The sequence below is a fragment of the Solanum verrucosum genome, unplaced genomic scaffold (genome assembly GCF_900185275.1).
Source record: "Solanum verrucosum unplaced genomic scaffold, falcon-dt-bn FXZP01000284.1, whole genome shotgun sequence".
NCBI classification, from domain to species: domain Eukaryota; kingdom Viridiplantae; phylum Streptophyta; class Magnoliopsida; order Solanales; family Solanaceae; genus Solanum; species Solanum verrucosum.
Genome location: NW_026019936.1, coordinates 1,107,435 through 1,126,056, shown reverse-complemented (window position 1 = coordinate 1,126,056; position 18,622 = coordinate 1,107,435). Strand labels below are relative to the sequence as shown.

Genomic DNA, 18,622 nt, shown 5'->3' with positions numbered 1-18,622 from the left:
TGCTCTACAAAGCGTGAAACTAACCTTGTTGATTTTTAATATGTATTAATGTGTATCTCCTTTTAATCAAGCTTTAACTAACTAAAAATAAATGAAACGTCATATGTACATACTATGAGATTTATGTGTTTTATGTTCATGATATTCTTCTGAAAAATTCAGTGTTAGACATATATATTACAAGAAAAGAAACAAGCAAGTTAAATTCAATGACATTTTTTTAGTATCTTCATCCTCATTTGTTTTATTTAGCTATTAAATTAGATAAGATATTATTGTTATCAAGATAGTTTTTACTAGTACTTATAATATTTCGACTTTCTATAACAACTTGTGTGTTCTACGTACAAAGATAAATATCATTGTTGATATTAGTATGTACGAATGTTAATGTCCTTTTGATCACACTTTAAATAACTAAAATGAAACAAATATCATATGTACAGGTTTATGGGAAATATTGAAACCGTCCTTTCCAGTAGTATCGCTGTTGTCTTTTTTGCAGCTTTTGTTGTTGCTGGAACATGATTTTTATGATTGTGTTATTCATTTGGAAAATTCAGCGGCAGACCTACATAAGTAAGGAGAATCAAGCAAGTCAAATTCAATGACTTTTTATTTTCAAGTATCTCTCCCCACCACCCCCTCTTTTGTTTATTGGGATATTAGAATAGATAAAATATTATTGTTATTTATGACAGTCATAATTTTACAAGTACTTATAATATTTTGGCCTCCTATGACAACTTGCGTGATCTACAAAGCGTGAAACTAACCTTGTTGATTTTTAATATGTATTAATGTGTATCTCCTTTTAATCAAACTTTAACTAACTAAAAATAAATGACATGTCATATGTACATACTATGAGATTTATGAGTTTTATGTTCATGATATTCTTCTGAAAAATTCAGTGTCAGTCATATATATTTCAAGAAAAGAAACAAGCAAGTTAAATTCAATGACATTTTTTAGGTATCTTCATCCTCTTTTGTTTTATTTAGCTATAAATTAGATAAGATATTATTGTTATCAAGATAGTTTTTACTAGTACTTATAATATTTCGACTTTCTATAACAACTTGTGTGTTCTACGTACAAAGATAAATATCATTGTTGATATTAGTATGTACAAATGCTAATGTCCTTTTGATCACACTTTAAATAACTAAAATGAAACAAATATCTTATGTACGTATTATTTTGAGGTTTATGATCGATTTTCATGATCATATCATTCTTCTGGAAAATTCAGTAGCAGACCTATATACTACAAGAAAGGAATCAAGAAAGTCAAATTCAATGACTTCTTTACTAGTATCTACACCGTTTTTATTTTATTTTATTCATCTATTAAAGTAGTATAATAATAATATTATTATTATTATTATTATTATTATTATTATTATTATTATTATTATAAGATCGGCCCCTAAAATAACATATACTCATGTACAAATATAAATTGTTAAAATACTCCACCTCATTATTTTTTTCTACTATAAATTGAGGTTCTTGAGATTCTTTTATTACACAATTCTCATTCCATCACCTTTCACTCGTCTCTCTTCTTTCTCTTCCAACACACTTCATTTATCCTAAAAAAAAGTATCTTCATGGAGATTGATTCAACAAATCAAGAAAATCTTAATGTTTTCACCATGTGGTGGAACAAGCTTAAGGATTTTCCAAGAAAATTTCAAATAAAAATTGGAAAAATTGCTAAGAACACAAAGCAAATTGGCAAAGATGATCCAAGAAAAATTTGGCATGCCTTTAAAGTGGGATTAGCTCTCACTTTAGTTTCTTTATTCTATTACACTGAACCACTATTTCATAACTTTGATCAACCAGTAATGTGGGCTGTCCTTACTGTGGTGGTTACTTTTGAATTTACAGCGGGTAATTCTTTTCTTTTTTTCATATAATAATTTTCCAATTTTTTACACCTAAAGAAATAGAAATTATCGATGGACGGTTTCTATTGTTAAACAATACAAAAACTCATCGTTCATCCTATTTAACTATGGATGTGATAAAAAAATTTATTAGATGTCAGCTATTTAGCGATGAAATTCACAGCTAATTCCTAAATAACAAAAAAAAAAAATCTAATCCTATCAAAAGACGTATCAGCGATGAATTATCAAAAATCATGTTAGATACGAATTATCTAGATTTTTGATGTTTTATTTATTTATTTATTCAGGTGCAACCATATCAAAGAGCATAAATAGAGGAATTGGCACAGCACTAGCTGGTGCATTTGGTCTTGGAGCTAAATACTTAGCTGAATTAATTGGGAGAGAAGGGCCAAATCCTATAATTCTTGGGGTTTTGGTCTTTATTGTAGGTATGAAAATATAAAGCATATTATATAATAAAATAATAGCAAAAAAAAATGTCAAACTGAATGAAGTCTACTATGTAAACATATTTGACTAATCAACAAATAAGTTTCAGCAAAAAAAAAATTATTGAAATTTATGGTCCTAACAAATATACTATACAAAAATACTTTTGAAACTGATGGTCATTTTTCAGACTGTCTTTAAAAAATACTCATAGATATGGAGTTTCAACTTTCAAGATTGAAACTCTAAGACAATAACTATTTTTCTATTGGGCTAAAATGTGGTTGTTGGTAAATTTTTGCTCTGTACGTATGTCATAACATTTGCATAGTTATAAATATTTTCGTTAAAAGTAAAATAAAAAATTCAAGAAAAATGTCATTTTTATTGGATAAACTAGAAATTTTAAAAAATAGAATTATATAAATTGAAACGAATTAAGAAGTACAAATTTAACCTCATTTCTAATGATATGTGCAGGTGCTTTAGGTACATTTACAAGATTTTACCCTCATATTAAGAGGAGGTATGACTATGGAACCATGATATTTGTCTTGACCTTTTGTTTGGTTGCGGTCTCCGGTTATCGATCAGAAAATATTTTTCAATTGGCTCATCGACGGATATCCACTATTTTTATTGGTGTCTTCACTGTCATGATCATCTCCATGATTATTCGTCCAGTGTGGGCCGGAGAAGATCTTCATAAGCTTGCTAGTACCAATCTTGAAAAGCTAGCAAGCTATCTAGAAGGTACGTTTTAATATATATGACTTTATTTTATTTTTTAATTTAGAAACGATTTAACTTTCAACTTCTTATTTACCTAACCTTTCAAAATGTGACCCCTATGTCATACTCCCTATGGTTCACATTAAATGATTTTCTAACCTTTTAAATTTTGTCTTATCTAGTTAAGCAATATTCCCTCTTATTAATTAACATTATTAAATAATTTCTTAATAGGAGTGTCAAAATGTAAAAAGAAAAATACTTTAAATGAACCTGATGAATTATATAAGATCGTAATTTTTTTTAAAATAACTTTTTTTTCTAAACTCTATATATAATCAAACACATTCACATAAGCTGAAACATACTGAATAATATCTAACCTTACGTCACATGATCAACTTAGGACTTTATGTACAGCAACAAGTTGAAAAAATTAAATATTTTTTTTTTGTTGTTTTTACAGGATTTGGAAGTGAATATTTTCACATTTCTGAGAATAAAAGTGTTGAAGGTAACAACAATAATGAAAAGGGATTTCACGAAGCTTTTTTAAGTATTCTTGGTTCCAAGGCAACTGAGGAATCTTTGGTAAGTAAATCACATTACAATTCTCATAATTTTAAAGAAAAAAAAAGTATAATTTTTCATCACTAGTCAAAACTTTTTTTTTCATTTTTTTTATAACATCCAAAAGAGGTTACTATTATTTGAGTATTTATTATTTGTCTGATTATGACAAGACATTTTCTTTAACTTTTTTAAATCACCTTTGTAACATGCATGAGTGTTACTTTCTAACGACTTTCAGAATTTAAGTTTTATTCACTAACGATATAAAAGAAATTCATATTATGGATAAATTTAGTTAACAACTTTGATTGATAACTTAAACTCGATAGTCAGCAACATAATATAATAAATTAAATTATACTGATAATATATAGTTTATTCGATGTTTCAGGCAAACTTAGCATGGTGGGAACCCCCTCATGGAGCTTTCAAGTTTAATCATCCATGGAAACAATACTTGAAGATTGGTAGTCTTGTTAGAAAATGTGCTTGCCATCTTCTAGCTCTTAGTAGCCATATAAACTCAAAATCTCAGGTACATATATAAAACACTCTTTTTATTAATCCCTATTTTTTTTTTGTCACCTTGTGACATACATTTAGGGGGGGGGGGGGGGGAGGGGGGTATTTGTACGAATTACTAGAAACAGTTAAAAAATACCGCGTCTCATGACATTTATTTAAGAGGATAACCTACTTGCACAATAATGTACCGCGATATGATTTTATAATTTGTACATAGTAAAAACCCGAATAATTACTAAAAGAGTATGAGACTTAAAAATTTGAACAACTTAATACAATTACATATATTTTGAATGGTCAAACATTTTGTAACACCAAAAGCCAAAAAAATCAATAATGTTACATAAATAAATTGAAACAAATTATAATATGATATCTTTTAAGTTTATTCAGAGACTAAAACTTATGTTCAAACATTTTAGTAAATGATAGTATAAAAATTATATATTTGTACTGATAATATATATAACTTAAAATTTATTATATATATAGTCAAATTAACATATTATTAATGGTTAATTTTGTAGGCACCAAATGAATTTGAGAGGAGGACAGAAGAAGCATGCAAAAAAATGATTATGGAATCTAAAAATGCATTAAAAGAACTTGCATTGTCCATTAAAACTATGGCACAACCAATTTCTTCGATACGTAACACAAAAAATGTCATTGATGACCTAAAACTCACACTAGGCACCTCAAAAACCCTTTTTCGATACGATGAATCGCGCGTCATGGACTTTGTTCCCACCGCGTCCGTCGTGTCATTACTCATCTCCGTCACTAAATGTGTCGACGAGATCTCTGAGGCTATCGAGGAGCTTTCGAGCAAAGCACGGTTTGAGAAGAAGAGTACGTCGCCACCTCCACCATCCCGGTCGCATTGGCCACATATATTGCACCGTGGGACCGTGAATCCTATTGTGGAGGATGAGGTGGATGGTGGTAATTTTGTCAAGATCGAGATAGGTGACAATGTAGAATCAAAGGGGAAAGTTGTAGTAGAGGAAGTGAATCCTATTGTGGAGGATGACGTGGATGGTGGTGATTTTGTTACGATCGAGATAGGTGACAATGTAAAATCAAAGGGGAAAGTTGTAGTAGAGGAGGTGAATCCTATTGTGGAGGATGATGTGGATGGTGGTGATTTTGTTACGATCGAGATAAGTGACAATGTAGAATCAAAGGGGAAAGTGGTAGTAGAGGAGGTGAATCAAGTGAGTAATCAAATAAATGCAACAAAAGAGGAATCTTTTGTTATTTGGATACGTGGAAGCACCGCAATGGCAATAGTGGAAGAGATGAAAACGCCAAAAAATATAAGAGATTTTATGGACTTAGTTGATATAAAGCTTTGTAATAGCACACAATTTTTCGAATCAACTGAAGGAGTACTAACAATCCTAGAGGGGATGAATCAAGTGAGTAATCCACTAGCTGTGACAGAAGGAGAACCTGTTGTTATTGGAATACGTGGAAACACGACAACAACAAAAGTGGAAGAGATGGAAATGACTAAGAAGAAAGTAGAACTAACAGACTTAGTAGATATAAAGTTTGATAATAGTATTCAATTTCTCGAATCTATATTGATGACCGTAACAACAGCAGTGGAGGAGATGAAAACGACGGAGAAAAAGGAGACTTTGTAAATTTAGTCGATACAAAGCTTTATGATAGTATTTAATTTTTTTAATTAACTGAGATAGAAAATTGTAAATAATTGCAAATGAAAGTGTAAGGAGTGAAATTTGTTCGAGTATTTCCCTTTCAATATTATTTTGTATGCGTAATACAAGTTAGTTTTTGCTCTACAAAGTGAAATTATCCTCATTGCTCTTAAAAAAAAAATAGTCTACTAGTACTTGTAATTAATATTTTAATTTGAGCTTGATATATTAGACGCAGTGGCGGAGCCAGGAATTTCATGGACGATATAAAAAAAATGAAAAAAATAAAAAATAAAAATTGTTGTTACCGGCTCTTTCAAGGCATGTAAACTCACTGGGCTACAACACCTTGTTCTGTCAAGGGTGTCCAGAATATGTTGATGAATAAAATTACAAAGCTAAGGGGCTTAAGCTCGACCCATTGTTCCAAATTGCAGCCAATAGTTACTTCACAAAAACTAAGATTCTGATAAAAACTATATAATTTTTGCACAAACTTACAAGTCTAGCGTGATAGATAAAATTAGCTATAGCATCTCAATAGTCAACTGGATCAATTCTATACAAAATAATTCTTCCTGTACTTATGCCTAGGGACTCCATATGTATGAGATTAAGTTTGTAAGGTCCGATAACTGCTATCGATGGGAGGTGAGCATGTGCAAAAATAAACTTTATTTTTGATTTATTTAACAAGCACTAGGGAGCCAAGGGGTTTTCGAAGATTGAATTGAGATCTTGTATTAGGGACTATATGTAAGCACTATGAGTTTCTTGTAATCTCGTTTAGATTGACAAATGCATATTTTGATAAGTTGGTGATTATATTTATCGAAAATATACTTGTATATACGTCTCTACGTTAATTTCATATATTTAATTTACAAAGAACCATGATCAACATGAAAAAAAATATTTGACACATTAGATAGACAAGAAGATATATCATAATTTTACACATCCTATTTACTTTTCTTGCAGGTTTAACTGCATCACTAGCTACAAAAATCATCAAAACAAAACCTGAAACACTAGGGCAGGGGTAGAGCTAGGGAGAACGAAGGGGTACATCGAAACCTCATTGCAAAAAATTACACTATATATAAGATCAAAAATACTTTTTACGTGAAGATCCTGGTTACGACACTAATACCAGGTAAGGATTGGAGTTATGAGTATCCAAGTTACATCACACCTATACAGGTCAAATAAGGTATATAACCACCTCACGAACTCGTTCCCTGTGAGACAATATTGTGCAAATGCCAGACTGCCATCAACCATCCCTCCGAGATTTGGCAAAAATCATATTTTATCAAATATTATTATAACAATTGAAGAAAGTAATCAATTATTTATATTAGTATAGTGGGACAAGCCAAAGGAGCCACATCAAAGTGGTTGCGATAGAGTAATAAGTAACTTTATCTTTAACTAAAGGTCTTGAGTAGTGGAGTCGCTAGAATTTTTAGTAGAACGATAATAATATATCCAGTGTAATCCTACAAGTGAGGTTTGGAGAAGGTAGGATGTACGCAGACCTAACCCTTATATTTGTGAAATAGAAAGACAGTTTTAATTTCAACCAGAATTTTCACTAAAGGAGTCAAACCGGTAAAGAAGTAAATACATGAAAAATAATCAAAGGGAATTCAAATATATATAATATTAACTATTTTTAGCGAAGGGAGTTAATTGACAACCCTTGAACAATGATGACTCCACCATTGATTCGGATTTGATCTCTAGATATGCCCTCAAAATGAAACTTTCTGATGCAATTTCGAATTTATTGACCCTAAAACAAATGTCGAATACCAAGTGAAAATGAAGAAAAATGCCGAAGGACCAAATTTTGAATACAAACATAAAGAAAAAATAAAAATGGATAAAAGTCATGGACACAAGTGTTGGTACTTTGGACAGTAACATATTATTTATTTTATCACATTTTTAAAAATTTTATATCATTTGAAAAAATTATGAAAATTTCTATTTATAAATTTTTGGGTACATAAATTTACACGATGTATTGATTAAATATCTCATTTTACGTGATGAATCAAGACATTGAGTGGTGTACCGAAATCAAGACACCGTGTATCAGGAGTTGAGAGATGTATCAAAAACTGAGACACAATGTATCAAAACGTTTTGGGATGTATCTGGATTCCATCAAATTTAAGAAATTTTTGTAATAAAAAAAAATAGAGATAAAATGTAGAGCAACTTACAAAAATAACTATATTTATAGGGTTAATGAATACCAATAGCTCTAAGTATGTTATTTACAATAAATGACTACAATTTATATCACTTTTTTGTTGTATTTTTGTATACATTTTTATTTTTATTTATTTATACATTATATTGCACTTGTCTTAAATTGTTTTATATTGAAATAAGTTCAGTTATGTTGAGTTGAGAAGAGCCAAGGTAAGTGTTTCTTTCAGATTCTTTTTCAAGCCTATGTTGTCTTAGCATTCCAACTCGCATACTCGTACATTTAATGTACTGATGTCAGTTGGCCTGCATCGTCTTATGATGTAGACACAGGTAACTAGGATTGACATTTCAGCGCACCGTTGATCCAGTGAGCAGTTCAGAGTCAGTCGGTGAACCTCCTTATATTCCGGAGGATCTATTTTCATTGCTTTCTAGTTTAGTCCATTAGGATGTTGTGGGGTTTGTCCCAACATCCATCTCAATTGTTTTAGAGGCTTCATAGATAGACAGTTAGTTAGTATTTTAGTTGTCTTTACTTTTCATTTCTTATGTTAAAGACTTGAGTTTGCCTAAATGGCCAGTTGAATGTTCTTTTATGACATTCTAGTTTCTTCATAATTGTTTATGTGATGAGTTAAGTCTTCCGCTGAGTTAAGTAAGTCAGGCCAAGGGTTCGCTTGGGGCCAGCAATGGTCTTCGAGTGCTAGTCCCACCCAGGGTGTAGGCTCGGGGCGTGACAAACTTGGTATCAGAGCCCAGAGTTCAAGAGTCCTAGGGAGTCTATGAAGCCGTGTCTGTAGATGTCACGCCCCGAGCCTTCACCCTGGACGTGGCCAGCACTCGAACACCATTGCTGGCCCTAAGCGAACCCTTGGCCTGACTTACTTAACTCAGCGGAAGACTTAACTCAACAACATAAACTTAAGTGATAGTTTAAATGATAACATCTTAGCCAAAATGGCAACTTATGTCTCAAAATAAAGTATCTGCAAATACATAGGTGAGAGACTCAAAAGTAACTGTCTGACAGTCTATGAAGCCTCTATAATACTGAGATGGATGTTGGGACAGACCCCACAACATCCTAATAAAGAAAACTAGGAAAGCGAAATAAAAGAGTCATCTGGAATGCAAGGAGGCTCACCACTGACTCTGGAGTGCTCAACTGGATCAACGACGCGCTGGATGCTAATCCTGGTTACCTGCTTCTGCATCATAATAAGATGCAGGCCAACTAGCATCAGTACATTGAATGTACGAGTATGCGAGTTGGAATGCTAAATCACAACTTAAACTTGAAAGGAGTACAAAGGAACACTTACTTTGGCTCTGTTTAACTCATGAATAACTGAACTTAATATGATCCGTTAAACTTGAAAGGAGTACAAAGACACATGCAATATATATAAAGCTTGTAAAACAGTGTAAACAACTTAGTTAATTAAAGATAAAGCAATAACAAACTCAACTTTACTTATATATAGAAGTAATATAACTTTAGTGGGAAATTCTATAATCGACAACCACCACATGAGCCCTAGTGATGATACAACGTTTTACCTCACGTTGCCCAAGGACCATCCTATACCTTGCCTTGATATAGGACCTTACTTAACTTAGTAGATCCACTAGCTTAACTTACGTGATCATCTAAAACGTATGATCCGTTAAATCTCATGTTGGCCACATGGTTCTTATGGAGATTTGAGTTAATATGAACTCGCATCCCCAATTCGGTGCTCAATACTACTCCAAAAATATACTTTAGCTCATATGTGTTTTAAACACCTCTTTCTTTAGTTTGAGATAATTGCTCAAAGCTTAGCCCAAAGGCTCTTTTGGAATCGATGTTCGCTTTTATTTGCTCAAATGTGAAAACATTTATAAACTTCTTTGGGAATACATAGTTCCCTAATAACTTTTGAGAAATGAACTCAACTCTTACTCTTGGCTTTACTTGAAACTTGAGTCTTAAAACGAATTTAAAACGTTTAATAAGGACTCTTGAAAACTTTAAGAAACTTTGCTTTAACTTGCTTCTTAACTTCTAGACTTGACTCTTAACTTCTTTGACTTTGATCTTAACTTTCCTTAAATTGGATTATGGATTCAAGGCTCATGATCTCATGTTTATGGATGATTTCATGATGTTTAGATGTACCTTAGAGTGTTGGAATCAACTTAGAAACATAGGTATATTGCTACGGAACAAGTACTAAAAGATGGGGGGCGAATGGGGAGAACTGGCGTCCCTGGCACTCTGAGAAGCGAGGGGCTCCAGCCCTCAAACTTCAGAGGCTGGGCTGGGGCGCGCTGGCTGGCGCGGCGCCCCAAGGGGTGGACTTCAAAGTCCCTTTTGGGGCGCGCTGGCTGGCGCGACTCCCCACCCTTTCCCCAGGTGAACCCCGACTTTTCTCCTTCGTTTTTCATCTCTAAACCCTCTAAACTTCTATGGTTCTTTCCCCAAACACTTAGGATCATTAATACCCTCAATACCCAATAGATTTAACTCAGAAAACAACCCAGAAACACCAATCAAATCCACACTAGGCATTCAACAATCAACCAACAAGAATTCAACAATGTTCTTCAAGAACTTCACTTTCTTAACATTCAAACAACTCCAAATCGCTGAATTGAAATAAGTTGGTGTGTGGGTGAACTAACCCAACATGAATTTATCTCGCATACCTTAATAGGTGTCAGCCCCGACGAATTCCACTCGCAAGCTTGGATGATCTTGGTGAATTCTTGCCTTCTTCTCCCGTTCTTTGTTTCTTTCTCTCTTCTCCAAGCCCTAAGCGTATTCTAATTTTTTTTCAAAACTGAATTAAGTTATGTTTTTACCCCAATAAATCCCTAAAAATGAATTAGGAAATAAATTAGAGAAAAGACTACTTTGCCCTTCCCTAAATCCGGATTGGGACTTTCCTCAATCCAACAGCCCAACTTTCGAAAGGCATATCTCACTCATACAGTGTCGAAATTGTGCAAACTCGGCGGCGTTGGAAAGATATCTCCAAGGGATTTTTAACTATATCAACAACTGATCCTAACTCATCCTGAGCTAGGAGTTATGGCCATTTGAAAATGGCCAAAACTCACTTTCTAAACTTAGACAAAAATTTCCAGATTCCTTATTCTTTCCAAAATCATTATTTTTAGATTTTAAACTCTTTCTATTCATATCTAGGTGCGAGATGTTACAGTAGAGTCCTAGTTATCGGTATGAAGCGCGCCACATCTATAATTAGGAGGCTGCAACATTTAGGAATTCCTTCATTTCTTTCATATTCATTTCGTGCATTAGAGTTTACCTCTAAAAAGTTTCCCTCTAATTCGTGCCTGTGTGTGTTTCAGATAATCATGCTTCCACGAAGAGCAGTCAGAGGTCGTCCAGCTAGGAGGAATGTTGAGGAGAAAGAACTACCCAATGCACCTGAAGTGCAACCACAAGGAGAAGTCTCTAATGCTGAGTTCAGAGAGGCTATTAGAATGTTCAGTCAAGTTGTTACCAATCAAGTTGGGCAGCAGAGAGGAGCTCGACAAGAAGAGGCTGACACTTCAAGGATTCGCGAGTTCTTGAGAATGAATTCCCCAAGTTTCACTGGTTTGAGCACTGCAGAGGACCTAGAGAACTTCATTGAGGAACTGAAAAAGGTGTTTGATGTGATGCATGTTGCTGATACTGCAAGAGTTGAGCTAGCTGTATATCAGATGGAGAATGTTGCAAGGACTTGGTATGATCAGTGGAAAGGGGTAGAGCTGAAGATGCACCACCTGCGAGTTGGGCATGTTTTGAAGAGACATTCATGGGGTGTTTCTTTCCCCGAGAACTGAAAGAGGCCAAGGTACGTGAGTTCCTCACACTTAAGCAAGATTCTTTGAGTGTGCATGAGTATGGGTTGAAGTTCACCCAACTATCCTGATATGCTATGGAGATGGTTAAGAACATGAGGAGTAGAATGAACTTGTTTGTTGCTGGGTTGGGCCGTCTATCAAGCAAAGAGGGCCAAGCAGCAATGCTTATTGGAGACATGGACATTTCGAGGTTGATGGTTTATGTGCAACAAGTAGAGGAAAAGAAGCTGAGGGAGAGAGAGAAATTTAAGAACAAGAGGGCTAAGACAGGGAATAAGTCTGGGCAGCAGAAGAGTAATGCCAACCAGTTATCCTTCCAACAGAAACCGAAAAGACCTGCTCCTTCATTTGCTAGTGCACCTGCACCTAAGAACAAGGGTGAGTACTATGGTCAGAATTCTAGAGCTAAACCTGATTATTCCCAGGGTAGTGTGACGCAAGGGGGTAGTAAGCCTCCTGCCTGCGCCAAGTATGGTAGGAACCACTCAGGTATTTGTCGTGAGGGCTACATTGGTTGTTTCAAGTGTGGTTAGACTGGGCATTTCATGCGAGAGTGTCCAAATAACAAGCAGAGAAGTGGTAATGGAGGCAATAGAGCCCAGTTGTCTTCAGTTGCTCCACCAGACAGAGCTGCACCTAGAGGGGCTACTTTCGGTACTAGCGGATGAGCAAACTGCCTCTATGCGATCACTAGTCGCCAAGAGCAAGAGGATTCACCAGATGTTGTCACTAGTATGATTCAAGTGTTTGACTTTACTATTTATGCTTTCCTAAACCCAAGAGCGAGTTTGTCTTTTGTAACTCTTTATGTTGCTATGAATTTTGATGTTATTCTTGAGCAACTTAGTGAACCATTTAGTGTTTCCACACCTGTTGGTGAGTCTATTCTAGCAGAGAGAGTCTATCGTGATTATCCCATTTTCATTAATTACAAGATTATCATGGCTGATTTAATTGAGTTAGACTTGGTAGACTTTGATGTCATTCTTGGTATGGACTGGCTTTATGCCTATTATGCCTCAGTTGATTGTAAAACTCAAGTAGTCAAGTTTCAGTTTCCAAATGAGCCAGTCTTAGAGTGGAAAAACAGTTCAGCAGTGCCTAAGGGTCGGTTCATTTCGTACCTTAAGGCAAGGAAGTTAGTTTCTAAGGGGTGTGTCTATCACTCAGTCCGAGTTAATGACTCAAGTGTTGAAGTACCTCTTATTCAGTCAGTTTCAGTAATGAATGCGTTTCTAAAAGTCTTTCCAGAGGATTTTCCCGGAGTCCCTCATGAGAGAGAGATAGACTTTGGTATAGATCTTGTTCCAGATACTTGTCCTATATCTATTCCGCCATATAGAATGGCATCAGCAGAGTTGAAAGAGCTCAAAGAATAGTTGAAAGACCTTTTAGAAAAAGGCTTTATTCGACCAAGTGTCTCACCTTGGGGCACTCTGGTTTTGTTTGTGAGAAAGAAAAATGGTTCCCTTAGGATGTGTATAGATTATCGTCAATTGAACAAGGTTACCATCAAGAATAATTATCCTCATTCGAGAATTGATGATCTTTTCGATCAGCTTCAGGGTGCTTCCTGTTTCTTGAAAATTGACCTCAGATCAGGCTATCATCAATTAAGAGTAAGGTAATGTGATATTCCAAAGACAACTTTCAGAACCAGATATGGTCATTATGAGTTTTTGGTCATGTCCTTTGGGTTGACTAATGCACCAGCAGCGTTCATGGATCTTATGAATAGAGTCTTCAAACCTTGTTTAGATATGTTTGTTATCGTCTTCATTGATGACATACTAATTTATTCAAGGAATGAAGAAGATCATGCTAACCATCTCAGAATAGTTCTTCAGACTTTGAAAGATAAGGAATTATATGCTAAATTCTCTAAGTGTGAATTTTGGCTTGAGTCTGTGGCATTCTTAGGCCATATTGTGTTTGGAGAGGAAATTAAAGTCGATACTCAGAAAATTAAGGCAGTGCAGAATTGGCCTAGACCCACATCTCCAACTGATATTAGGAGTTTCTTGGGTTTGACTGGCTATTATAGAAGGTTTATAGAAGGGTTCTCATCCATTTCGTCACCTTTGACGAAGTTGACTCAGAAAACAGTGAAATTTCAATGGTCTGAATCTTGTGAGAAAAGCTTTCAGGAATTGAAAAAGAGGTTGACTACTGCTCCAGTTTTGACCTTACTGAAAGGTACTCAAGGTTTTGTGGTGTATTGTGATGCATCTAGAATTGGCTTGGGTTGTGTTTTAATGGAGAATGGCAAAGTTATAACTTGTGCGTCTAAACAGTTAAAAGTTCAGGAGAAGAACTACCCACCCATGACTTAGAGTTAGCTGTTGTAGTATTTGCTTTGAAGATATGGCGTCACTATTTGTATGGTGTTCATGTTGATGTGTTCACCGATCACAAGAGCCTACAATATGTGTTCACGCAGAGAGACCTCAATCTCAGACAAAGGAGGTGGTTAGAGTTACTCAAAGATTATGACATGAGTATTCTTTACCACCCAGGTAAGGCTAATGTTATTGTTGATGCCTTAAGCAGATTGTCTATGGGCAGTACCACCTATCTTGAGGAAGGGAAGAAAGATCTAGCCAAAGATGTGCACAGACTTGAACGCCTGGGAGTCAGACTTATGGATTCCACAGAAGGAGGAATAGTGGTAACGAATGGGGCTGAATCATCACTAGTGTTAGAATTGAAAGAAAAGCAAGAACCAAGATCCCATTTTGCTATATTTAAAGGCAAATGTTCATAAGCAAAGAGTATTAGCTTTTGAACAAAGGGGGATGGTGTATTGAGATATCAAGGTAGGTTGTGTGTACCAATGGTGGATGAATTCCAAGAGAAGATCATGGAGAAAGCTCATAGCTCCAGATATTCCATTTATCCGGGTTCCACCAAGATGTACTATGACTTGAAAGAAGTGTATTGGTGGAATGGCATGAAGAAAGGCATTGCAGAATTTGTTGCTAAGTGTTCAAATTGCCAACAAGTAAAAGTAGAGCATCAAAAACCCAATGCTTTGGCTCAGAATATAGAACTTCCGGAATGGAAGTAGGAGATGATCAATATGGATTCCATCACAGGCTTGCCAAAGTCTCGCAGATAGCATGATTCTATTTGGGTGATTGTCGACAGGATGACGAAATCAACCCACTTTTTACCGGTAAAGACTACCAACTCAGTAGAAGATTATGCTAAGCTTTATATTCAAGAGGTGGTAAGACTTCATAGGGTTCCAGTCTCTATTATTTCAGATAGGGGTGCACAATTTACTGCACAATTCTGGAAATCTTTTCAGAAAGGTTTGGGTTCAAGGGTGAACTTGAGTACTGCCTTTCATCCTCAAACAGATGGGTAAGCAGAGCGTACTATTCAGACGTTAGAAGATATGTTGAAGGCATGTGTGATTGATTTCAAAGGTAATTGGGATGATCACCTATCTTTAATTAAGTTTGCTTACAACAACAGTTACCACTCTAGCATCCAAATGACTTCATATGAAGATCTTTATGGGAGAAGATGCAGATCTCCTATTGGATGGTTTGAAGTTGGTAAAGCAGGGTTGATAGGACCAGATTTAGTTCACCAAGCTATGGAGAAGGTGAAAGTGATTCAAGAGAGGTTGAAAACGGTGCAGAGTCATCAAAAATCCTACACTGATGTTAGGAGAAGGCCGCTAGAGTTCGAAGTAGATGATTGGGTATATCTAAAAGTTTCACCCATGAAGGGTGTTATGAGGTTTGGTAAGAAGGGGAAACTTAGTCCCCGGTATATTGGGCCCTATCAAATATCCAAAAGGATGGGCAATGTAGCTTATGAGTTGGAGCTACCACAAGAGCTAGCAGCGGTTCATCCGGTGTTTCACATGAAGAAGTGCATGGGCGATCCTTCATTGATCATATCAACTGAAAATATTGAGATCAAGGATAGCTTATCTTATGAGGAGATTCCTGTCCAAATTCTAGATCGCCAAGTGCGCAAGTTAAGGACAAAAGAGGTTGCATCAGTCAAAGTCCTTTGGAGGAACCAATTTGTTAAAGAAGCTACATGGGAAGCTGAAGAGGATATGAAAAAGAGATATCCACATCTCTTTGAATCCGGAGAAAATGCAGACCAAGGTACTAATTCTCTTCTTAGTACTCTTTAAATTATAAGTTAGCATGTTGTAATTGCTTTGCTTGTTGGGTGTTTGAACTTGATGTTACCACCCTTTGCCTAGTAAGAGTAATTTCATTCGAGGACGAATGTTCCCAAGGGGGAGATATTGTAACATCTATCAATTTGAAATAGCTAAGAAGAAGCTAAGAATTGGAAATAGTCATTTTTGGAAGGAATTGAAAATCTGGAAAAATATTTAAGTTAGGAAAAGTGAGTTTTGGCCATTTTCAAACAGCCATAAATCCTAGATCAGGATGGTTTAGGTGTACTTCATGATATGGTTGTAAATCTCTTGGAATGATCTTTCCAACGCCGCCAAGTTTGCGCGATTCCGAGTTCGTATGAGCAAGATATGCCCTTTGGAAGTTAGGCTGTTGGATTAAGGAAATGTCCAAAACCGGGTTTTTAAAAAAGGTATTTTAGTCTTTTCACTACCCTATTATTTTAATCCGATTTTAGGAGTTTAATAAGGGTCAAGACTGAACTTAGTCAGTTTAAGAAAATAAGAATTTTCACGCTAGGGCTAAGGAGAAAGAAGAAGAGAAAAGAGGAAGAAGGAAAGGACAATTTCATCAAGAACGTTGGTGTTTTCACTAAGGATTTGCTTCGATCGGGGATGTGAGGCTCTCATAACGTTGGGATTGTTCTCCCACGTGCCAAGCATAGTATTTCAGTTTGGATTCGTCCTAAAAGTGTTTGAATGTTGATGATCTTGATGCCTATTCTTGAATTCATATATTGTTCTTGAATTTGCCGGAGTTGGGAAGTTTTTGAGTTTGTTACGTTGCATTATAGAGTCGTTTCAAGTTAGGTTCCTAGGTACATGTGTTGGGTATCTGTATCTAAAAGTAATTTAAGAAAAAAAATCAGGTTTGGGTGAATTGGGGCTGGAAAACGAAGAAGAAATTTCGTCGGACGAAATTTGATAGTGCTTGCGCGTCGCACTCTTGGTCCCAGATTTTGAAAATTTCTGTTTCGCGTCGCGGAGCTGACACAAGGTGTTCTGCCTCAAAAGATATTTTTGGAACCAAAAATTAAATTATGCCTCCGCGTCACGTACCCACCTTCGTATTTTGATTTTCCGTTTTTTCTCATGTTTAGCTATCTAAAATCATTTCCTAAACAACATGAGATCTTTCCAGTTATAAATCTTAATCCTTGAACCCATAATTCAATTCAAGGATCAGTTAAGAGTCAAGTCAAGAGCAGTTAAGGTCAAAGTCAAGAGAAGTCGAGAGTCAAGTTAAGATAAATTCTTAAAGTTTATAAAAGTCTTTCACAAATGTTTTAACTTTGTTTTAAGACTTAAGTTTGAGTTCAATACAGAGTAAAGTTGAAGTTCTTTTCTTCAAAGAAGTATATGGGGACTATGTATTCCCAAAGAGATTTAAAAATGCTTTCACATTTTAAATAAGAGCGAAAACTGAGATTTCCAAAGAGCCTTCGGATTAGTTTTCAGAAAAGAGTAATAGCTTTCTAAATGAAGCAAGCAAGGAAACTGAGATTTCCAAGATAGCCTTTGAGCTAAGTTTTTGAGCACTAATCTCAAATCACAAAAAGAAGTATATTTTTAAAACATAAAGAGCTAGTATATTTTTGGGAGTAGTATTGAGCACCGATATGGGGGAGAGTTCAGATAACTTACAACCTCCATAAACCATGTAGCCACCATGGGTAGAAAAGGGGTCATACTTTTTAGATGAACCCTTTTCACATAGACTAGTAGATCCATTAGTAGTTCAGGTCCTATACCTTTGGCCGGGTGTAGGATGCGCTAGCAGCGTGAGGTAGATCGATGTATCATCACTAGAACTCTTATGTGATGGTTGTCGGTTAGAGAAACTCCCACAAAAGATTATTGTATTTTTATATACATCAATTTATTGTATTTTTACATACATCTCAGAGTTTTATGTATCTTTGCATACACACAGAGTTTACAACATGTTTTTAAACAACTTTTTTTTATATTGCACTTGTCTTAAATTACTTTATATTGAAATGAGTTCAGTTATGTTGAGTTGAGAAGAGCCAAGGTAAGTGTTTCTTTCAGATTCTCTTTTAAGCCTATGTTGTTTTAGCATTCCAACTCGCATACTCATACATTCAATGTACTGATGTCAGTTGCCCTACATCCTTTTATGATACAGACACAGGTAACTAAGATCGGTATTTCAGCGCACCGTTGATCCAGTGAGCTGTTCAGAGTCAGTCGGTGAGCCTCATTGCATTCCGGAGGATCTATTTTCATTGCTTTCTAGTTTAGTCCATTAGGATGTTGTGGGGTTTGTCCCAACATCCAACTTAGTTGTTTTAGAGGCTTTATAGATAGACAGTCAGTTAGTTATTTCAGTTGTCTTTACTTTTCATTTCCTATGTTAAAGACTTGAGTTTACCTAAATAGTCAGTTGAATGTTCCTTTATGACATTCTAGTTTCTTCATAAATGTTTATGTGATGAGTTAAGTCTTCCGTTGAGTTAAGTAAGTCAGGTCAAGGGTTCGCTTGGAGC

The 18,622-nt window shown here is 35.3% G+C and overlaps 2 protein-coding genes across 2 annotated transcripts in view; one reads left to right on the top strand and one right to left on the bottom strand.

Moving 5' to 3' along the window:
* The window catches only part of LOC125836196 (F-box protein SKIP22-like), a 218,576-nt gene that overhangs the window by 142,116 nt on the left and 57,838 nt on the right, over positions 1–18,622 (bottom strand). The window lies entirely within an intron of this gene.
* Positions 1,617–5,836, top strand: LOC125835656 (aluminum-activated malate transporter 8-like). The gene is made up of 6 exons (XM_049514772.1): positions 1,617–1,902; positions 2,210–2,353; positions 2,835–3,107; positions 3,553–3,677; positions 4,051–4,194; positions 4,712–5,836. The coding sequence occupies exons 1-6, from the start codon at positions 1,617–1,619 to the stop codon at positions 5,834–5,836; spliced, it is 2,097 nt and encodes a 698-aa protein (XP_049370729.1).

What these genes read in the sequence shown, in the direction of transcription:
- LOC125835656 (XM_049514772.1), top strand. Translation starts at nt 1,617, where the DNA reads ATGGAGATTGATTCAACAAATCAAGAAAATCTTAATGTTTTCACCATG. An exon ending in GCTAGCAAGCTATCTAGAAG is followed by an intron (nt 3,108 to 3,552) that starts GTACGTTTTAAT and finishes TTGTTTTTACAG; the next exon opens with GATTTGGAAGTGAATATTTT. An exon ending in ATATAAACTCAAAATCTCAG is followed by an intron (nt 4,195 to 4,711) that starts GTACATATATAA and finishes TTAATTTTGTAG; the next exon opens with GCACCAAATGAATTTGAGAG.